At 40.0% G+C, this 13,772-nt stretch overlaps 1 protein-coding gene across 1 annotated transcript in view; it reads right to left on the minus strand.

Annotated features, from left to right (window-relative positions):
* The window catches only part of LOC144820294 (uncharacterized), a 198,871-nt gene extending 187,909 nt beyond the window's left edge, over positions 1-10,962 (minus strand). The window contains exon 1 of the mRNA XM_078677876.1: positions 10,823-10,962. Coding sequence (XP_078534002.1) covers positions 10,823-10,962 — 140 coding nt within the window. The remainder of the gene's footprint in view (positions 1-10,822) is intronic.
* Positions 10,963-13,772: the final 2,810 nt, after the last annotated feature.

Genomic DNA, 13,772 nt, shown 5'->3' on the forward strand with positions numbered 1-13,772 from the left:
AAATGCTCTATATTTAATAATCTGGGGCATTTTTTTTTCATTGAATGGCAGCTATTAGACATGACATCCTTGACATGGTATTCCCATTTTTGACTCCGTTCTCAGATTTTTGGCTGAACTAATTCTTTTTGCTAACCAGATGTAAAGCGCTTGTGCGCTCTACTTTAAACACAGTAAAACTGGCCTACACCCTACTGGCACCATTAATTTTCTTGTAAGTCCCTAGTATATGGTGCTTGCTTTACCCAGTGCCTGTAACTTAAATGCTACTGGTGGACTGTAGCACTCATTGTGTCACCCACTACAGTAGCACTGCAAAACATGTCTCAGACATGCCACTGAACTGCATTGCAGTGAAAACCCCCTAAAGTAGTTTTTCACTGTTGTAAAGCCTATCTCTCCCATAGACTAATGTTGGGTTACCTTTTTACACTTCATGAAAGATAACTTCAGTTTGAGATTAGATAGAAGAATGATGTTTCCACTCAAATTAATTATAATTTAAAATACTCTTTAATGTTAATGTTGTATTTTAAGAAGGGGTGGGTGATAAATTCTGTCAGCAGAGTCCGCAGAGTTTTGTCCACTCTGCATTACGCTTGTAACACAGAGTTCTGGCAAAACAGCACCAACCTCTGTGTGGCAGAGTTTTTTCTTGTGAGCGTCTCACCGAGTTGGCGAGCGCGAGCAAGAATTTGCGTCTACTAGCGCTCCTAGTGAATTTGCATCTCCTAGTGCTTTCAGAATGCGGAGTCAGGTAGTTACTATTCATACCTGAGTAATATGGTTGTATTTTTGGTTGCAGTGAGAAGTCAGTGAGCATCTGAGTCATTTTGGGTGCTAGAAGGGCACCCAACAAGAATTTCTCAACACGAGCAGACACGACCGTTTGCGTTGAGAAAGCTGCTGCTTGGGAAGAAAATGTTCTAGAGAGGCAACAAAGAAGCAGTGCCCTTTGGCATGTCCTGTGATGCCATTCACACTGATTTTGAAGTGGCATACAAATTCCTGGCACTAGAAATCAGTGCAATCAGGGCGATGTGCCAGTTTCTGCTCACTCTTTGAAAGCTGCAGAATCTCACAGAGTTTTTATGTAGATCCATGGAGTAAAACTCTGCAAGTTCCACCCACTCCTAATTTTAAGTTAATGTTCAGAAAATGCCATATTTTGAAAGTTGGAATTATTTTTACCTGTGATACTTGCTTACAAAGATGGAGCCGAAGATCAAGAAGACAAGGGGAGGAACTCGTCAGAACTATTTATGGGAGTAGGCCAGAGAGTTCACCCTACACAAAGGCTGGCACAAAGGTTAAAAGTGGCATTTTCAGAACCTCTCATCAGAACACTTCTGGACCTGTGGAAGAATCAGAAGTAAGACTGTCCTGCTGTCTGAAGAAGGAAGATTGGACCTGCTTGCCTTGAACCCAGGTGCTCCAGAAGTGACTACAAGGGTTAGTTGTCTGGACTACTCTTTGAGCTGCAGTGACACTTCCAGAGGGCTCCCTGCAATTTCCCAGCTGACCAGCACCACCTGAACCTGCCTAAGCCCTGCTGTTGGTTTCTGCTGGAGTCCTGAGTCCCAAGAGGTGCCCCCAGGACCTAGACCCTTGGCTGGCAACAAAGTGTACTCCTAGTGAAGAAAAGGTGAAGGTACAGACGTGTTGGGCTCCTTGTGACTGCAAAGTAACCTCTTTGCATTAAGCAATGACTGCCTGTGATGACCGCCAACATGAAGCTTTAGCAAGATCTGCTGTTTGCGTCTAGAGCGACAGCCTGCGTTGACTGTCATGCTCCTGTGAATGAATAACCATCAACAATCATCCTCGATGTCTGACTTGCTCCATGTGTTGACAATGACCTTCTTCCAGTCTCTGCCTACGCGAATGGCAGCACCTCCTGTGTATTTGAAAAGGTCACTCTTCAGTAAGATAAACGTGATCCCTGTATCAGAACCACACTCCATTGAGATCAGTCTGAATTTGTGAGTTTTCCCAGTCCAGCGCGATCAGATAATCGCGAGTGGGGCTTTGTACTTTTGGGTGCTATTTTCACCTAATGCTTCAAAAACCCATTTCTCCAGTTCTACTGATTGGATTTTTGTGGTTTTGGTGTAACATTATGTATTAAAATGTCCTCTATTTTTCTAAGTTGGTTTGGGATTTTATTGGAGTTGTGTTTCACTTTATTGAGTAAATACTTTAAACATTGACTCTAATATAAGCCTGACTGCTTTTGTGCCAAGCTATTAGAGAGTTAAACATAGGTTTATTTAGTGAGGTTTCCGGTTCACCCTGACAAGAATTGTGTTAATAATTTAAGTAGAGCTTCTAACCCTCTCAACTAATAACCCAATTTCTTACACAGGTACACTAGAACAAAGGGTTGATTTCTTGCCCCAATATTGGTAAAACATTTCTCAGAATGTCACATCATCCTGCACAGCAAAACGATCCAGAAAGGCAAGGGCTATCCATTGTTATTATGAAAGAGTTCCCAGTAGCCAATCAGAAGCTTCCAACAACAGAGATCTGTATGCATTGGTTGATGTCAGTCAATCTGATGTGCTTAATCAGCAAGGGGGTTGATGTGTTAAACATTTCAGATTGGGTTCTAGGAATCCAATCATATTAGCCCTGTCCCTACCTAATAATCCCGCCCCAGACTGTCCATGACTGGATGGACAAGCAAGCAATCTTGCAGCAGCTCATGAATCACTACAGGAGCAGTATTCCAAATAGTGTGCACTTTACCTGTTTGTGCCATGGCACACCTTTGACTGGGTAACCTGGCACAAACAGGGACAGTGTACCTTATTATGATGAATGTGCTGCCCTGTGGCCACCGTGAATGCTCCCTTATTCAATGAAATACAAAGTGGCTGTTTAAAAAACGCTCCGTATTTTTCTGTGCAAACTGCAACATACCTGCACTTTGAAGAGGGGAGAGAGATCAGGGCAGGGAATGACTGCACCTGCCTGGAGGGGGATGCTTGGGTGGGGATCTAGGGGAACCCCTTTCTCCCGTCCAGAGGGCTGCCCTCAAGGGACGCATTGAGTGTGCCACTTTTTTGGAGCACACTGTCGGTGTGCCTCCAACAGGTCTCTTTGCCTCTGAGTCAGCATCTGTAATGCAAAAAGATCAATTGATGGATAGAATGTCGAACAATGTCAAACATTCACCCCAGTATAGAGATCTGGGCCTAAATCCATTGTTTGTGTTTCTCCACATGCCTTTCCAGTTTAAACCCAGCCACATGCAAATCAGTCTTGACCCTGCTCCTCATTGGAACAGTCCAGTCTGAACTGCCAGGCCAGGTCCTCACTGGACTGGAAACCAGGATCCTGGGACCGTGCTCTCTAGGCCACTAGAGTCAAGCTAGACTGCCTGATGAGGGGTGCATCCCCAAAACCGGTCCCAGTATTCTTGTTTCCGGTCCAGGGAGGACCTGGCCTGATCATTTCTACCCTCAAGGCCCTGTTATGGCTTTCTCTTGCTAAAAACATCTCCTTCAAAGTTTTCGGCCATGACCACCACGCAATCCATAGTATGGGACTAGTATTTCTACATTTTCAACCTAGGTTCTGCGCTCAATAGTGAAAACTTGGATCAAGAATTGCGAACCCACATAGGAGGATGATGCAGCTTCTCTCTACAAGCCAACAAACTATGGAGTGCACTATCAAATAAAATAATTATCATCAGCAACCACCACAATAGATCTATGTTTTCCCAAAATATGACTTAACAGGCTCTAAAGATATATGATCTCATGTTGATACAGGTGTAACCGATCCATTACTATGGGTGATGATCCTCCCACTCCTGAATACCCATTTGCCATTTCCAGGCTGCCCAGGTTCCACCGGTGTCTACGCAATGTCGCTTCATTTTACGCTCATTAAAATGCAACCTGATGACTTCAATGTCGGGACTCCTATGGTCACTGGACCCACTGGATTCTATTGGCAGGTTCTTGTATGAATCGTCAATGGCCTAAATATGACTTATGTTAATTACAGATGGTGTTTCAATGTGCAGCGACCCCTAATGTTACATCTTCATGAACACTGATGCTAACATGTCCTGGTATGTCTTCAGACATCATGTATTTCATCAGACTGTTTCCTCCCTAACCAAACTTCAGACAACCCCTTTTCAATCAAGCACTCAAGATCCCAACGCATGTCGGAGCACTGCATGGCCTTGCCAAGGATATACACCCATATATAAATGATACATACAGAGGAGCTGCTTCCTTGACGTTCCATAAGGAGCTTTGGGCCTGACAAGAGGTGGGAAAGCGCTAGATAAATACCAGTACAATATGAATAATATTCGCCCTCATTGCCGAAGATGATTTAAAAAAGGTTAGAATGTTGGACGGCCACTCATAAATTCCTCCTTTGCATTGACTGGAATGATAAACAATTTTGATTGCCTTTTTTGGTGCCCTTTGATTGACTAGTAGCTCTAAGGAGGAGAATACCTCACAGTTATTCTGGAATGACTGCGCAGCTTCTTGTAATTGAATGGGAAAAAATATCCATTGGGGCACGGTGAGGCTTTTACCCCTGCCCCCACAACAAAAAGATCATCAATTGTTAATGCCAATCTCCGAGTGATAGATCTGTTGCAAACAAGCTTGTCATTATTGTTGCACTTCTTTACACCATCACATTGATTTGAGGGTTATATTCCGAAAAATTGAAACTGAATAGTGTGCATTCACCAGAAAAAATGACTAAACCTGCCTTGACCACTGTGTGAAAACCTTGAATTAATCGGCTTTGTAAACAGAGAAGAGCAGTGACATATTATCGCAAAGGTCTTTCATTGTTATGTAGGGCAAAATATAAATCATTCCAAATATATTGTTCATGGGTGTTTTGTTTCTTTTGTTTTTAAGAATGTGGGAGATTTTTACCTTTGAAGACCCAAAGTCCAACAGCGTTAACCTCTATTGCCTAATGAATGTTGTGTGTGCACAAGGCACATGCTGGTTTATTGCCGGTTAGTGTTCAAATGTACACTGCAGCCTGTTCTAGGTATTACAGAATGTTGTAGCGATATAGTGCACAATTTGTTTCTGGTGTGAAGCTCATTGTTACGGGTACAGCCGGAAGCAAACGGCCTCCTCACGTATGTGTATTGGCACAAGTTACAATCTGTTGGAAATGCATAACATGGCCTGATGTCCACAGCCAGGTAATAGTGAATCAAAAATTATATCAGGAATTTCGGCCTGTCAGGCAAAATGGTCATTTGTTTGCTTGTAATTTGGTGAGATCTAATGAATGTTACTTGAGGCTGCTCCTTTACCTTTCCTTATGGAAGCGCCAGCCATTAAGGACCTGGTTCACTGGGAGAGGGGTGGTGACTTACCCAGTAGTTACGGGTAAGTGCACTTCTTTATGTGTCTTCTTTACCATGTAACGTAACCAGTTTTCCGATGTACCTACAATCATAACTGGGACGAGACATTTTGTTTTTGATTATAGGTAATGCTCACCTTGCACAGACACAACAAGAAATGTTGTGTCTCTGTATCCTTTTATGTTATATCAAGTGCACTCTTTGCAGCAGCATCATAGGTCCTGATAAAAGCCTAGCCTACACTTAGGCTACATGGCTGAAACATGTTGACCGAGTAGTCTTATTTACATCACTGCGGTTTTGAATCCAGACCGCTGGTGCACTGCGTTTTTAATCCTAGTGGAGTACGTCCTACAATAAAGATTTTTTGGGACGTCCTTGAGCTAGTTTTATATCACATTCCTCACAGTTTTCCCAATATTTTTGTTTGCTCTGCGCCCTCAGTCACACTATTAGCTCTTCATTTGTGGATTTAGTACATCGCAGACAACATTCAAAACATCCCTGATCTCCTCCCTCTCAGAGAGGGGGTTGTAGCCCCCAGAGGAACTAGGTTTTTCCTCTGGGAGGAGAATCCCAAATGATGAAGCATGTCACCTATGGTGAGTGAGGGATTTCGTCCTAAAAATGGAATTGCCCAAAGATATTTCCGTTGGTCGTAGTCACTGGTTTCGTTCCATTTTTTTACACATTGTATTTGTAATCTTATTAGTAGTGGTTTTCTACACTTTTATTTACTACTTTCATAGACCACAGGATTTTGTATTGTTCTTTGTATCTTGTCCACTGACACAAAATTGATGTAAAAAATATCAATGTAAAAAATATCAAGTAAAAAATATGGACAACAAAAATATCTACTCCTATACTTAAACAGGTAAGTACAAAAATATTGACTAAAAATATTGATGTAAAAAATTTGGATGTATAAAATATCGCCTTTTCTATAAATATAAAAAACTATATATTAAATATTTTAAATATTAAATATAATTTTAACAAAATTAAATAAATGTAATATACATTTTAATAAAATGTAACAAATTAACTTAATAAAAAACAAACACTAAAACATAATTTTTACATATATATTTACTTTGAAACAATTAATAATGTAATATTTTTAATTTATGTTAAAACTTTAAAATAATATAAAAAATAACAATATATATTAATGATTTAAAATATATAAAAATAAAAATCTATAATAAATTAAAACATTAAACTATTAAAAAATATTTAAACTTACATTTCACAATACAATCAGTGCAACAGTAGGGAAAGTGTTGGATACCAAAGGGGTAAAAAACAACTATTTCCACTCCAGTGGGTGCCAAAGTAGGATAAGTGTTGGATAGCCGAGGGGTAATAAGTACTATTCCCTCTTCACTGAAAGCAACAGTAGGGAAAGTGTTGGATAGCGGAGGGGAAAACTTACTATTTCCACTCCAAAGAGTGCAGCAGTAGGAAAAGTGTTGGATAGTGTTGCATAGTGGAGGGGGAAAAATTACTATTCCCACTCCAAAGAGTGCAACAGTAGGGAAAGTGTTGGATAGCGGAGAGGTGCAAATTAATAAACCCATTCCAGTGAGTGCAACAGTAGGATAATTGTTGGATAACGGAGGGGTAAAAATTACTATTCCCATTGTAGTGAGTGGAACAGTAGGGAAAGTGCTGGATAGCGGAAGGGTAAAAACTACTATTCCCACCCCTGTGAGTGCAAAAGTAGGGAAAGTGTTGGATAGCTGAGGGGTAAAAATTACTATTCCAACTCCAGCGAGTGCAACAATAGGGAAAGTGTTGGATGGCAAAGGGGTAAAATTTACTATTCCCACTCCAGTGAGTGCAACAGTAGAGAAAGTGTTGGTTAGCGAAGGGGTGAAAATGACTATTCCAAATCCATTGAGTGCAACAGTAGGGACAGTGTTGGATAGCGGAGGGGTAAAAACTACTATTTCCACTCCGGTGAGTGCAACAGTTGGGAAAGTGTTGAATAGCGGAGAGACAAAACGACTATTCCCAATCCAGTGAGTGCAACAGTAGGGAAAGTGTTGGATAGCAGAGGGGTAAAAAATACTATTCCAACTCTAGTGAGTGTGACAATAGGGAAAGTGTTGCAAGGCAAAGGGGTAACATTTACTATTCACATTCCAGTGAGTGCAACATTAGAGAAAATGTTGGATAGCGGAAGGGTAAAAATTACTAATCCAACTCCATTGAGTGCAACAGTAGGGAAAGTGTTGGATAGTGGAGGGGTAAAAATTACTATTCCCACTCCAGTGAGTGCAACATTAGGGAAAGTGTTGGATAGCAGAGCGACATAAATTACTATTCACACTCAAACAGTTAAAACAAAAAATAAATAATATAAAAAATGTATAAAAATCATAAAAATAAAGAATATTTAAAAAATGAAAAATCAAATATAATATATAAAAAGAAGAGATAGTATAATATTAATTACATATAACAAATACCTACAAATAATATATAAAATAAAATAATAAATACATTTATAAAAAATACTTATTTTAAACTAGAAAATATTTACAAACAAAAAATATTTAATACATAAATATATTTCTTTTATTTCCTACCCTATAACACCACACCAATAACAAAACACTTCACCATTTTTAATTAATTTACTTCCATAATTAACATAATTAATGATCAAATAAAAAATATTATTAATAAACAAAACTAATAAACATTAATTGACTACATACACTTTACTACTATAATATCCACAACACACACCAAAATTAAACTATAAAATAATTAAACACAATTACAAATTATTTTGAAATTAAAAACTATTACTATTAACAACTAATAAAAAGGTATTTAATGTCCACCCTTTACCCCTTTAAAAGTAAAAACAGCACACACAAAATAAACAATTACCCAAAATAAATCTCAAATAATTAATATTAATTAACAACTATATATTAATTAATTAAATACAAATTACTTCCCATCCTTTACTCCTATAAACACCACAACACACACCCATAATTAATTACACATTTACCATAATTAGTTACCATTTAATTAATAAAAATTAGTTAACATCTAATTATTAATTCATCAATTAAAAAGAATGACTTCCCACCCTTTACACCTATAAACACAACACACACCTAAAATGAATTACACAATTGCCATAATTATTTACCAATTAATTATTTAAAATTAATTAACAACCAATGATTAATTCATACATTAAAAATACATTACTTCCCACCATTTACATCTACAAACACCACAACACACACCTATAATTACACAATTACCATAATGAATTCCCAATAAATTAATTAAAATCAATTAACAAACAATTATTAAATAATTATTATTAAATATCATGGAACGGCCCAGCCCGAACTGCCAAGCCATGCCTTCCCTGGACCGGATTCAAGCTTCCTAGGACCGGTTTCTGGCATTACAGCTGTCTTCAGCCAGGCTTGCTTGAATCCAGTGGCAAAGCATACCCTGCCAAACTTATGGCGAACAAAGCGGTACAAAAGGGGCTGGTGATGGATTAAACCCAGAGCTTTTGACTGGGTGTGAGTGTTTGATTGGTTCACATGCTCCGTCCATCACCACCCCCTTTTGTACCGCTTTGTTCACCATAAGTTTGGCAGGGTATGCTCAGACGTGAGTCCCTTGCTCACTTTGCCACTGGATTAAGCAAGCCTGGCTGAAGACGGCTGGAATGCCAGAAACTGGTCCTAGGAAGCTTGTTTCTGGTCCAGGGAAGGCATGCCTTGGCATTTCGGGATGGACTGTTCCCATGAGGCACAGGGTCAGACTGATTTGCATATGGCCATGTCTGAACTGGGGTGGCAGAGTGGGCTAAAGAACGGTGATGGACTAAACCCAGATCTTTTGACTGGGTGTAAGTGTTTGATTGGTTCAGATGCTCCGTCCGTCACCACCCTTTTTGTACCGCTTTGGCCGCCATAATTTTGGCCGGGTATGCTCAGACGTGAGTCCCTTGCTCACTTTGTCACTGGATTCAAGCAAGCCAGGCTGAAGACAGCTGTAATGCCAGAATCCGGTCCTCGGAAGCTTGTTTCCGGTCCAGGGAAGGCATGGCTTGGCAGTTCGGGCTGGACTGTTCCCATGAGGCACAGGGTCAGACTGATTTGCATATAGCCACGTCTGAACTGGGGTGGCAGAGTGGGCTAAAGAACGGTGATGGATCAAACCCAGATCTTTTGACTGGGTGCGAGCGTTTGATTGGTTCAGATGCTCCGTCCATCACCACCCCCTTTTGCACCACCCCCTTTTGTAACTATAAATGACGGGTATGGTTCTCACTGTGAAAATCTGAGTGACATTAAATAGCCAAAAAGCATGACTCAGAAGAATATTATGGGTATTGTGGCCAGCTACAAAAATAATGAGTACATTTCCTAAAAAGCTTGCCTCGTCTGAAGGCTCCCATTTGCTGCCTGTGTACTGTTTAGGGCTGTATCATACCAGTATTGAGCTTTGGAGCACGAAAGAATCATAACATTTACCCATGCCACCACTGAGAGACAGTAATGGCAGGCCAGTTCCAGAATGGCATTTTTCCAGGCATAGAGCAAACAGATCTCTTGCAGTGATTGGTCCTCTACCCACTGGTAGGCAGAACAGTAAGTGAGAGAGCCTGCATTTCTAAAGTTGCAGTAGTCAATCATGGATATAAATGTTGCCCTAAGAGGGATTGCACACTTGCTACAATAGAATTGTGCTCTATATAAAAGTGTAGACTTTTTTAAAATGTGAACGCCGGGTGGGACAGTGATGAAAGGACATTGAAAAGGCAGGGTTCCTTCTATCCATTTTCTGTTGAATCTAATCATCGTCCTGGGCCCGTTCTGGGCCAAATATGCTATGCTGCCTCTAGCAATAAGATAACTAGGGATTCTTTGTAATGGCCCATTCCAGTACACTAGCTGCATATCATTTATTTATTTACAGATGTATAGTGTGCACAGCTACCTAAAAGGGGTTCCTGGCACAAGGCGACAAGAAGGGGAAGCTAGGTGCATCAGATTTAAATAGCCAGGTCTTCAGACCCTTGCGGAAAGCAATTAGTGACTGTGGAAAGGAGTTCCATTGTTTCTGGCCTAAGTAGGCAAAGGAGCACCCTTTCATATGAGCTAGGCAAAATCTAGGCACAGTAAACAAGGCTCAGTTCAGAGACTTCAAAGCTCGCGTACGCTGATAGGGCACCGCCAAATCCTCAATGTAGTTTGGTTCTAATCCAGTATTGGATTTGAAAATGTAGCATAAGGCCTTACATTTATATATAAAAAGCCAAAGCAGCACCGGGAAGGAGTTGAGAGACCGTGGCACATTTTGGAAGCTGGCACAGAAGCCTAGGGACTGCATTCTGTACTACCTGCAGCTGATTAATTGCTGTCTCGTCAGTATTCAAGTATAACAAATTACCGTAATCTAATTTGGATAGCAATAAGGCCTGGATCACAGTCCTTTGGGATGAAGCAGGGATCATCCAGATAATCTTTTTTAACCACATGAGCACCACAAAACAAGTGGCAGATACCTTGGCCACCAAAGTCTTCATGCATAGCTTATCATCCAAATGTAGTCCTACATTTTTCACCTTCAGACAGGGAGTAGGCAGAGCCCTTAGGGAATTCATGCAATGTTGCGGGCCCCAAAGAGAGGAGTGTTTGCCCAGAATCATGACCTCTGTATTGTCGCCATTGAGCTAGAGAGAGTTTTTTTTTATCCATGAGGAGATATGACTCAAGCCCAGGCTGAGATCATAAAGAGGGCCCATGATTCTGTGAAGATGATAAGGTAAAGATGATCTGCATGTCAGCTGCATAAGGAACAAGCATTTGCAATGCAACAGGTCTGGCGTTTACGCTTGTTTAAGCTATTGCCATTGTAAATGACAAAACCTTTTATTTACGTTTTAAAAACCAAAACATAAATAAAGACAAGATGATTTTCAATGCCAATAGCTCAAACTCGCGTACATGAGAGACCTATTGCATTGCAAATGTTTGTTGTCACTGTGCACATTCGCTGGATTGCTAGCATGGTGGAAATTTACAAAAGCAGATGTTTTCCCCCCGACACCGCTATAATACTTGGGAGGGATACCTTTTCCTTTCCGACCCTGGGAAGCTGTGTTCATTTTACTTTAAGGACTAACTTTTTTACTTTGTTATATTTGTTTCTTGCAGACTCAGAATAGACCTGAAAAAAGTATTTAGAAAAATGGGAAATTTGGCGTATTCACTGACTTTTCAGTGTCACACTTCTCCTAAAAGTGCCACTCGCGCAGCCCCTGATCCCAGAATTTCCACAGTAGACAACCCTCCATTCTTGTAAATTTCCTCCATAATTTATTCTGATCCACAGGTGAAAATGCCTGCTGACTCTGATTCTGTAAAGAGACGTTAGCTTTTTTATTGCCTTTTCAAAACAGTATGTGAAAACGATTAGGCATTAAAGTAGATAAACAGGGGACAATTAAACACACGAAAAGTTGCAGACGCTATTGTACATACCACCCGAGGGTATGAAGGGGTGTGGTGTTTAATCTGTTTATGTAAACTACTCCTTTCTCGGAAGAGTTACAAAGATGCCTGGCGCATGGCCACATGCTCCATTGTTTTGGAGTAAGCTTCCCGGCAGCCTCCAGCGGAAACAACCCACCTAGCCAAACATTCGCTAGCTTCCTGCCTTAACCCCTTTTCTGCCTTATTTTAACTGCTCTCTTCCCATCGGCCACTCACCAAAGAGATTGATAGAACTAATGTACCCGTCAAGCATTTGTTTTTTATTTATATAATTAATTTACCAGTGGTGTTCTCAGGAAATAAACAAACATTAGCAATGCCAGTAGAGTTACTCATTTTGTTGAAAAAAATGGTTGAAAGAAAAAATCTTGTGCACTGTAAATTTTGTTAAAAACATGGCGAACGATAGGAATCTTGCTATATCCCTTTTTTAACAATATGTTTTACTTGTAATAGACACGTGCATATGCTGAGAACAATAGAATATACAAATAAAATGGAATTGTGGACTTTTAATGTGAATTGAAAGCAAGTCAAGTTGGATATATATGCATGTGTCTAGTTCAGTATTGCAAATCTTGTAACTGAACAGTAGTATAAAGTTAGCAAAAAAAAGAAAGTAGTGGAAGGCTGTTAATAGAAATTTGTCGGATGTTTTAAAAAACATAGTTTAGTATTTTTTAAATTAAGTTTGAGGTTAAAGTGATTGTTGATATTGACAGGGGCATAGTTTTATGTATTTAGAAATAATATTTTGAGGTACACACTAGTGATTGTGAGAGTGTTGTTACGCTAGTTATATGTTATTGTAAGGTGCATTGTGAGTGCTTCTTAATTGTTATACGCGGTGCCTGTAGTTTGTACGCTGTTGTCTGAATGATTTTGCTATACTTCAAAAGTTCAGTATGGTTAGGATGTGAGAAGTATGCATGGGTTGTGTTAGTTTAATCGCAGTTTACTCATTTCCAGTACACGGCCACTGCAAAAAGCTACTCCAACTGCACGGATGTTTTTGATGACTTCTTCAATGTTGTCAGATTCAAAATAGATTTAACTTTCCCCTTTTTCACAAAACCACAAAGCCAGGCATAAGATATCCACACTCAAGAGGAAGGGGAATGATAGAAATGGTAGGTTAGGTATGGCAGGTGAAGTAGGCAGATTTCCAGTAGTTGTATTGTTGATGAAAACTAACTTGGAGCTCTTCTCTTATATAATAATTAGAGCTATTAAACTGGATTCATGTTTGCTTGGTTACCCTGTGAAGGAACAAGGAGGACTCTTGAAGTGGATTGTTATTTATATGTTTATGAATGTCTTGTATAAAGTATCAAAGTGTCAATATGCGTATGCAATTACCACCATTAGGGACCAACCGGATATTCATAGTTTCTACAGTAGTTAAGTAGAACCTATCATTATTTTTAAATAATCCTACGTATTTACTTCCTCCAGGTCCCTCGACATACAAGGTATAGAGGGACTATACTTCTTCTTCCAAATTAATGCTAGGGTATCCTTAGCAGACCTGCTTATTTATAGGCCACTGGATTGTGCAGCAAATACCACTTTTGATCTCTGCAAGTACATTGTACAAAAATCGTTAGCTCACACATACTTCGTTGCACTCGGGAATTTTAGTTTTCATGTTAACTACCCTAATTGCCTTCAAGCTTCCGAACTAAGGGGTCAATTATGTTGGCGGTGAATCTGCATCCTCCGGGCCGGTGGAAGCCACTGCCGGCCCGGAGGATGCGGATTCACCACCGCGGACATTGCAAACACCCACCGAGACATTAGAATGCCGGTAGGACCATCGGCGGACGGCAAGTCCATCCGCGCTG

This window comes from Lissotriton helveticus, chromosome 2_1 (assembly GCF_964261635.1).
Source record: "Lissotriton helveticus chromosome 2_1, aLisHel1.1, whole genome shotgun sequence".
In the NCBI taxonomy this organism is placed as follows: Eukaryota; Metazoa; Chordata; class Amphibia; order Caudata; family Salamandridae; genus Lissotriton; species Lissotriton helveticus.